Source organism: Centruroides sculpturatus, unplaced genomic scaffold (assembly GCF_000671375.1).
Source record: "Centruroides sculpturatus isolate CEXI.00-Female unplaced genomic scaffold, Cexi_2.0 scaffold1130, whole genome shotgun sequence".
Classification (NCBI taxonomy): domain Eukaryota; kingdom Metazoa; phylum Arthropoda; class Arachnida; order Scorpiones; family Buthidae; genus Centruroides; species Centruroides sculpturatus.
Genome location: NW_019385290.1, coordinates 81973 through 92157, shown reverse-complemented (window position 1 = coordinate 92157; position 10185 = coordinate 81973). Strand labels below are relative to the sequence as shown.

The 10185-nt window shown below is 36.5% G+C and overlaps 1 protein-coding gene across 1 annotated transcript in view; it reads left to right on the top strand.

The window, feature by feature from the left end:
• Positions 1–3626: 3626 nt before the first annotated feature.
• Positions 3627–10185, top strand: part of LOC111637242 (F-actin-capping protein subunit alpha-like) — a 30482-nt gene continuing 23923 nt past the window's right edge. Inside the window, exon 1 of the mRNA XM_023382687.1 lies at positions 3627–3774. Coding sequence (XP_023238455.1) covers positions 3733–3774 — 42 coding nt within the window. The 5' untranslated portion in view covers positions 3627–3732. The remainder of the gene's footprint in view (positions 3775–10185) is intronic.

The window sequence follows — 10185 nt, the reverse complement described above, 5'->3', positions numbered from 1 at the left end:
TTAAAAAGCTATTTTATTTAAATAACCTATAAAATTAAATTAATGAGGAATTAACTTACTTGATGATAATTTTACTTAAATTAAATGATTAATTTTAAATTCTAAAATCTAAAAAATCTTCATTCCTTTCCGATATCTCGCACGAAATAGATGCCAACACATTACGACACGCACGCGTATCCCGAGTAGCAGTTTTTTCACCTTTACGGGTTCCGGGATTTCAAAACGCCGAGATTCCAAAATTCCGAAGGGTCAAATGTCAGACGACTATAATATTACGTTACGTTACGACAGCGGGAAGAGTAAGGCGAAAAGAATAGTCCGAATTTAAAAATTCCTGGAGTTTCCCTAGGAGAGTCGGGGAGAGTTGGTAACGTAGTAGAGATTACAAAGTTTTTTCGGTGTCAGTTTCTGAATTCCAAGTTAAGAATTTTCCCAATTAAAGATTAGTTTTTCGCTATCCTTATGAGTCACGGCAGTGACTCCCCTCTGAGTAAAAACTCACCGATTGAATACACGAATCAGAGTTGCAGAGATTATCGGGAGTCGGTTTCTTTGCCCCCCAAACACCCGAAGTAATTCTGAGTATCTCGTTCGGAAGAAAATCGTTTTCTTAGGTAATACGCAAAATTTCAAGATTTTCTATAAAGCGGTTGTTGAAATATAAGCAAATACACACCCAAACTTCCGTAAATAATCGGGCTATATTTTAGAAATAATAATTATGAGTTACAAATGAATTTGGCACTAATGGGAAGCGTTAGGCGCTATCTCGTAATAAAATTAATAACTTTAAATTTAGATTAAATTTAGAAATAAATTTAAATTTAGATTAAACTGGAAGAAATTAATCGGCCCGAAGCGATATTCGAACCCTCAACGCCCAAAAAGTGTAACGTGTCTCGGATATACATATTTTTTAAACTCTTTCCGCCCTGTGGGCAGTAAGAGGGCCTCTTTTTGCAAGCCCATTATGGGTTCGGCCAGGCCCACAATGGGGCTGCCGGGTAGTGAGGGACGGGTCCCGACATATCCGAACGGACCACCCCCGAAAAATTCCTGGGGATTTTTCAATCCGTTCGGATTCGAGCCCGGGTCCCCCGAAGCGGTAGGCTGCCGCCTTGACCGCTCGGCCATCCGGCCGCTGTCTCGGATATGTCGCGGAAATATTAAATATTTTAGAATTTCGAGTAAACACCTTTTTTTAACCTCGGAAAGGAAATGTTAAATTCTTGTGATGCAATGGGAAACGTGAAGCAGAGTCAGGGCCGTTGATAAAAATTATTTTTAAATACTAATTTATTGTTTTCCTGTAACAAAACTCGGAAACAAGTTAAAATACTGTCTTAAATGGACAAGTATCTTTTATTTAGACGCAAAAACCTTCGGCGCTTTTGAAACTAGGCTACGTTTTTCGCGTTATAAAACTTAAAATTTCGCTTGCATTTGTTAAATGCTAACTAATTTTATTATACATTACAGTAAACTTTGTATTCGTGTGCAATTCGCATGAATTTACTATGAACACAGCAAACAACAAGGGTTTTTACATATTTTGCTCTTGCACGGAGATGACCCCAACTATTTATTTGAGACTAGCTGCAAGAACCCGCTTCGCTGGGTTTTTATTTGTTCTTACATTTGTATGTAATATAGTTTTTTTATATATATAAAAGAATGTTTTTCTAAGTAATCTAGAATCTAGCTGCAAGGACCCGCTTCGCTGGGTTTTTATTTCTGAACAAAAAGTAACGATAGTGAAGATTAAGATAATTACATTATAGCCAATCTTACTCGTTTTCACAGAATGCAAGAATTAGGTCCCCCGTTTCTGATTACAGATCTGGTCCCGATTCTATTTCTGAACGTCTCCTGTTCACGTCAAGTCAAACGAACTATTTTCAACGTTTCTGGAACGTTTACAATCGTTCTATAATCGAACCAATATTCGAATTTTATGTTCGAATTTAATTCAAACAAAACATTCGAAATAGAAAGCCACTTTCAACCACTTTCAGCCCCATATCTCCCGCACCCTTATAGCTATCGAGACGCAACCCCTGGTGCACGAATGGAGACTCGGGGCTACTACCACATACAAACACCATTCACGTGCGATGTGTAGTTTTGGCGGAAAAGTGAAATATAGGGACATACATGTCCATTTTTATATGTAGATATAGATATAGATGACGGATGAACTCAACTTTAAGTCGATTGGCATTCTCTTACCACGCAGATCTCGCAATTTGCGATTTTGGGTATTCTAAAGACTGTAAAAACCTGTCTAGCTTTTACTTTCCTTTCAGAACCGGGGCTAGCACATCCCTCCCCGGAAAAAGCCTGTGAATCGTTCGCCCCGTTGGAGTTTGATCCCACGGGGCTGCCACCTTGACCGCTCGGCCATCCGGCCATCTCTTAAATCTGGAAAACCGCAATTTGAAGCTCTAAAGAGTTGGTACGCCGGCATATACACAGAAGCACTCGGGGCTATGCGTAACTTTTGTGCGGGGGTATGCCGATGCCTCGAGTTTTACAACGATCGGAATTTTAATGAGTACCACCTCCTCCCTTCGCTCAACCGGCGATAAAAAGACGAAAGATTAGTGAAATTTAATAAAAGAGGTCTTCGACGCTTAGCGAGTACCGCATTGCAGCTATATTTGTAGAGCCGTTTCTATCTGGGAAAAACGACTGGCTACTTATTTCGCACCGCGAGTGGCCGTCGAAAGTTATGCGAAACATCCTTTAGAATCAAACGACAAAAATGATCGAAAATCGTACAGTGCAAATCGTAACTGTAGACTTGTTAAATTTAGCGCCGAGGATCACCGCTGCTGCTTTTTACTGCCAAAGCGTTGCAATGGTTGCTGGAAATCTTTTAACAACACACACGGAACAGCTGTGCAGTTCCGAAATGGCGGATGTCGGTACAGCTGTTAGAATATTTAGCGAGCTGTTTAATTCGAAACATTTTAAAAGTAATTAATTTTTGCGATACGCTTTGGCATTTTTGTAAGGCTTTGTTTGGGAGGTAAAATTAATGATTTAAATTTAATGTACGCAGCTTTCCGCAACATAAAGAGGGCCAACTAGTGGCCGAGCGGCCTTCGTACCCCGAACACCGGGAGCTCGGTCGTGGATTTTCACCGTGGATTCAGCCATCTCGTCGCAGCGCGAAAAGCAACTGAAACGAGCGCTGCAGATTTAACCTCGAAGCAGTGAAACCGCTGCGAGGATTGCCGAGCCCAGCGCTCGAAGAAAACGCTCTGGACGGCATTGCTTAGCGGCGTTTAGTTTATCAACAACCCGATTTTTCTACATTTACATCCCGCAGCACCATCTCTGCCGCGGAATAACGGGTTTAAAATCCGAAATTAATTCAATTTTCTTTTTCACAAATTTTTGATGGCCGGCAACGATCGTAAATGGAAAAAGTGTATTTTTTCTTAAAAATCGAATAAAAATTCTGACGCCTTTCATTTATATTGCGTTTATCAGGAAAGAGAAAAAAAAATTGTTTCCGTAAAGATTGAGCCAATCCGTTCTTTTTAATTTTGTTTTATTAATACACTAGAAATAGTTTGCAAATTACCATTTATAGCAGCGACGGTGGTGGAAGAGAATTACAAAAGTGTCGAAGAGTGACATCTGTCGGCTGCCATCGAGCGATAGAGATTTCGTTGGGTTACCCACAGTTCCTGGCTTTGAAAAGGCGTGTTCTAGGTAAAGATGGCTACGGATTTCGAGGAACTCATTTCGGACCAAGAGAAAGTAAGTCTTCCGTCCAGTCTCGTCCGACCCTGGCTTTTCTTTCTGTTTTTTTTACAGAAATTTTCGGTAACTCGGGGAATTGACTCCGTTAGTGGGCGCGTTTAGCAACGCCCTGGGTTAAAACCCCTGGTATTACGTCGACTTGTCATTTGGCTCTCTCTCCGGAAGGAGACGTCGCGATATAAAATTCTCTCCTATTTTATTCCAAGTTGTTCTATAAAAGTAATTTGACGACGAATTAATTACGTTTCGGGCTTTGCGTAAACGTGGTCGGTGGCTACGATGCCGCTCGTAACTTCCGAATGCGGGTTTTAATAGTTAAAAAGTAAAATAAAACCCAAAATGTCGCAGTTTGTTTAGTAAAAAGAATTGCCTGTGGTAATCGTCCTCCGCCAGCTTTACAAAATGACTCATTAATCGCGATGTTGATAACTGCGATAAACGAATTTTTCCGTCTTTGGTTATTTAACTTCCATTTGTCAGTTCTTCGGACCTTGTATGAGATTTCGACCTTACGGGAATTCCGTAATACGGCCCGAGTTCAAAATACATTTAATTCCGCGGTATGTTTAATTGCGTTGGTTCTGTGGAGTGCTTTTCTCGGTTAAATTGTGGTCTGAATTAAATGTTTTTGTATGTACCGAAATTTAAAGGATAAAAATATGGTGCTTCGGCTCGTTTACTATGTTTACGAGCTATTTTGATTCCGAACGTCGAAATAGAGTGGAAGCGGGCTACTTTTCCCGCGTGGGTGGCCGAAAACTTGCGTGTTACGCGTTCGTGCTTGCGTATTATGTATTTAAATAATTTAAAGACTTTAAATCCTGGAAATCAAAGTGTTCTGATGCTATGAATTGCTATACATATATTGTATTTCTAGAATGTTATACTTTTTGTATGTGTGTGTACATATGGTGACTCGAAAAAGTCTGCCTACTGTAGTTAACGAGTCCCTTTGAGATGTAAAAGCGACGTGTTTCGGAACACCCTTTATATTATTGTAATTGTCTATAAGTATTCTGTGTCCTTAATAATACTGGCTGCCGTCTGTCGGCGTAGAAGGTTTTTGTTGTCCGCGCCGGCACTTTTGACGTTTTTATCCGTGCCGTATTTGGGCGAAGACGGTAACTTTAGAACGTTAAAATTTTTAAATAGAGGAATGTTAAATATTCAAAAAGGAATTCGAATGTTATTTTTTAAATAAATTTAAACCGACGTAAGCGCGAGAATGGCTGCGTGTAAATTTGTATGAAAAAACAATAAAATTGCATAAAATAATAACGTAAACGTTTACGTGTCATTAGTAAATTTAGAATTGTGACAAATTGGTAGTACCTCGATAATGTAAATGTTAACTGCCCAAATTTTTAAAAAGTGACCTCCAAATTCTTGAAAGGTTCGATGTAGATTTATTACCCGGTTTTGATAAATGGTGCCTTCTAGATGAAAGTAACTTCTTGTCGACGCGTTGCATTAGTAGTGAAGTTTCCTTCCTTTTAGGCACACGATTCCTTTTTGCCACACTCCTAGAAAGTTCTGTAGTATGCTTGTTATGGATATTGTTCTGGTGTTCTCGCAACAATATTTTCGTCTCGCTGTCACTGTACGAAGCGTTGTTTATCAAAAAATAACAATTATACATAACAACCTTGTACTACAAACAACACTAGAACATATCAAACAACAAATTGCGGAACAGTTACATCAACAACGATCACACAATCCCTCAGACTCATTAAGATATTTTCATTGACAATACTGTTCCTACCACACTATTTTCACTGATGCTGGCAATATCAATACTTCTAACACAAAACAACTAGTAATCTTAACACTGCGTTGAGTAACGACAATCCACAATTGTGGATTGTTATCAATACTTCTTTACTGCCTGAAATAGATTCAGGTTTAATTCATACTTTCTCTCTTCTGTTCCAGGAAACACTCACAAAATTTACAGGCACTAACCCTACATAACTGTCACACATTCCCAAAATCAACACTTCTAAACTACTAGGGAAAACTCTATACTAGGGAAAACTCTCAAATGGATCTCGTGATCCCGGTTGTTTTTTAACCCAGGAAATTTTTCTTATCCTGGGAAATCCCGCAAATTTCTTAAAAATTCACTTTTTTTCTTATTTTGTGTTAAGGTTAAGAAATTTTGCAAATAGAAAGCATAACTATCTCATTCACTGTCAGAATACATTTGTATTTATCAATTTTAAACCTACTTATTAGTTTCTTAAATTTTTGCTCATTATGGCATGTCACAAATGGTCAATAATCAATATGTAGCTTATTTGTGGCAGGACTCTGAAAATTCTTTACTTGTCAGTACCTGTAATATCTAGAATAATTGTGCTTATGCTGTCTTAATTTTTAACCATGCCCGGTAGCTTCGATAACTGCATAATGCCAGTTTGTGCAAATTGGGCAACGATACAAATGAGTACGAAGTATGCAAGTGTGAAGTTTTTCTTCATAAATCTGATTATTAAAGACAAATGAACTGCCAAATTATTGGGCTATAAGCTTGATGTTTCTATTAAAGTAGCTGAGGTAGACAAATCAAGAATACTAGAAAGCAAAAGAAGTACTACAATCTTGAAAACAAACTAGGAGTCTTCCAGGCTACAAGTGAAAAAAAAAAACATATCTGTCTACTCTTAAATGCATTAAAGATAATTCCAATCACATCAATTGAATCGGAAAGGGCATTTTCGGTAGCAAGACTTTTCATTACTAAAATAAGAATCAGATTGAGTGATCAGAGTATTGACGATCTTTGCTTTTTAAAATCTTAATACAAAATAATAATGTAAATTTTTATATGTTTTTTTTAAAAAACAAAAGTTACCTTCTAAGTTAGGAGTTTTATTTAAGTTCATTCTTTTTAATTTTTAACTTGTAAAAAAGACTGCATAAAACAACAAAAAAAAAGATTCAAATCATTTTTTTTGTTGTTGTTGTTGTATGCAGTCTCCAGCTAACTTTAATAAATTTTTACTATTTGTGAAAATTTTTATGTAATTCAAAGACAATTTTTATATGTATCTTACACAGCATTATTAATATGATTTTGGAGGTTACAAAATGTGTTAAATTACTTTAAAAAATGAAAAATAATTAATTCTATCCTGGGATATCCCAGGATGTTGGAAAATAGTTCACTTTTATCCCGAAATCTTGGGATAAGCAAAACATCGGGAAATGAGAAAGCCTCCTCTATACTATGTGAACACTTACATATTACCAGATTGCATTAATTCTATAAAATAAATATGTAATTAACCGAAAAAAACCAGCAATACAGCTGTCCCTTGATAATCCGACGTTTTGTAATCCGACATGCTCAGTAGTCCGATGCACCTCCCATCAAGATACCCGTCCCCGTTACGTGTCTGCTTGCACAGAAGCATGTCGCGACGTGAATATCCCCACCCAATTCTTACACAATGACACACATTTCATGTGTTTTCCGTGAGCAGTTCTGTTCGAATAATTAGAGTAGAAAATATTGTAGGCTACTGCTAGCAAAACAATGCCAAATATGTAATCACTTTTGGTAATCCGACACCCCTTTGGTCCCATACCTGTCGGATTACCAAGGAACAGCTATAATTCACTTCCAAACGAATACTTTCCACCATCTTCAATGGTCATCTATTTTACTGAATTTACACACCAGTAATATTATGATGAGTGATGATTGTATTGCATTAATTTTATTTCTACACTCTCAGACATGTGCATTCACAGTAGTGACCTACCATGGACTAAAACTGCATCCACAGACAGAAGTGCACAGATTAAAAACATTTCATATGGTTGCTTGGCAAAGAAGAATAGAACCACATATAAACAAATTAGACAGCAGCTAGGCAGGCTGACATAATATGCTAATAACAAAACAACACCTAAATTAATGGAACAACTAAAAAACTTTTTAAGAAAGTTAAAAAAAAAAACACGAATACAACCAACACAATGTCTACATTGAAGAATACATTGACACAATGAAACGAAATCTTGCAGCCAAAGCTTAGCAACTCAATTGTTACAAAATTTGCTCTGTATGGAAACAACAAAATTAAACTGTTCACAAACAATAAAAAACTGTTTTACAGGCAAATTAATACCAGATTCACTAACGATTTCCATCACAATGACATGCCAACTGAAGAACTTACAAATTATTGGTCTTTGGTCTACTGCTGTCATGCACAATGCTGATGTGGACTGAATCAAAGAGGAGAGCAAAGACATGCAGGACACACCTAGTATACATTGTGTTGAAACAAATACACAAGCCATCCATTGCACAATTCAGAAAGCATACAACTGGACAACACCTGGTGTAGACAATATTCAGAATTTTTGGTACAAAAAATTCATATCCCTGCACCAGGAACTATCTAGACATTTAATTTGTATCATAAAAAATCTATAAATGCCAATTTTTCTCATGCAGGGTATCACCTACATGAAACCAAAAAACAATAACATCAAAGACCCTGCACAGTACAAACCAATTACATATGTCTTCCAAGATTCTTACTTTTTGCATTTCAAACAATATATACAATTATATTGATGAACATGACATATACAGAACAAAAGAAAGGCTGCAGTAGAAATCATAAAGGTTGTAAAGAACAGAAACTTGTTGACTTTGTTATCCTGCGGCAAGTTTGTAAGCAACACAGAAACGTACATGTGGCATACATTGATTACAGAAAAGCATTTAACAGTGTCCCACACACTTTACATTTATAAAATTGATTCCCAACTCATTAGTTTCCTTGGTTCTACCCTACTCCACTGGAGAACATTATTATATGTTAACTCCATAACACTCATATAAAAACAAATCCATCAAGTGAGGAATTTTTCAAGGAGATTTCTTGAGTCATCTTTGGTTGTGTCTTGTGCTTCTGTTTTAATGAGAGAAAGGTTGAGAATATAGCTGATGATGGGATGACAGCATGGCTTTAATCATCACGATTAATAAATAATAGCAAAAAATTGAATTTCAACTAAAAGAACTTTAAAAAGTTACATTAACTGCAATTCAATGGCAATGAAATTCAACTTGACAACATTACCATTATATCAATAACAATTAACTTAATACATTAGAATAGCCAATCTATCTGCCAGTATTTTGTAGGGCTAAATTATGGCTAATTTACTGATCAGAAACAGCAGTTTGGGTTAGAGGTGTATTAACAGGTCACTGTTAACTGAAAAATGCATAGGAAGACACACTTTAAACCATTTTCAATTTACATTTATTTCCTTTGGTACCAACAACTATTTAAGTACCCTCTGGTTATACACACTAAAAAATATAACTGCCTATCTCTTGTCAAGTGTTTATTAATTTAAGTCACCAGAATGTTCTAAAATTAAATAAAAAATTAAGTTTATTACAAGATGAAGGCTTTAAACACCTACTTTTAAGACAAATTGCTTTGTTTCTAATAAATTGCTGGATTAAATTGGGCTATATTACCACCACTAGTAATAAGTAAATACGAAATAATTTGGCCTAGAAGTTAGATGTTAGGCACTATCTCTAATTAAATTAATATTTATTAAATAATTAGGAAATTCTGGAAGAAAAGAATCTTCCTGTAGCAAGACTTGAGCCCACGATAGCCAGCTGAGTGTCATAGTAGGTGTTTATAGGCTGTAGATACTGTGCTGTCCCAGTCATGCCATGAGTAACTAGTACGGGTTGCAGTTCAGTGGCATGCCGTCATTGGAAGAGGTGGATACACCGCTTCCCTTATATTTCTAAAAAATTAATATGTATTTATTTTAATTATATGAAAATAATCGCACAATATTTTATTATAATTGCATTATATATCTTATTACAAATTCCTATACTACATGTGAAAAAAAAGATAAGATTGCTATTGTATATTCGAATATTAGTGGCGGAGTGGAAGTTCTGTATCGTCAGCATCCAAAAAGCCAGATTCACGCATGTGCTTTACAGAACATCAACCTCACCCAGTTTAGCTGGTGGAAGCCTAGGACTCTGGTGGATGCTACATGTATACCCCATCCAATTCCATCCAGGACTGGTTCTGGGCTGTTAGCTGCCTGCCCGCTAGATATTTGATTGCCCTCGCCCTATTACGCGAATCATGAGTAGGTTTATAACTTAACCCAATTGATAAGAATTTACTGGTATGTTTTTACGATAGTTCTGTATAGTTGACGGGAGTTTTAAAAAATTCATTAAATTCATTAAATTTGATATTTTTATTCCGCTCTTCCGTCTTATATTACTCACGGATTTCGATGTTAAACCAGTGATATTACGATTTCGTATATCCCATCTTTAAGGGGATGTAGAAAAAAAGTGTGTACAATTCTTGTATAATGTTAAAAAAT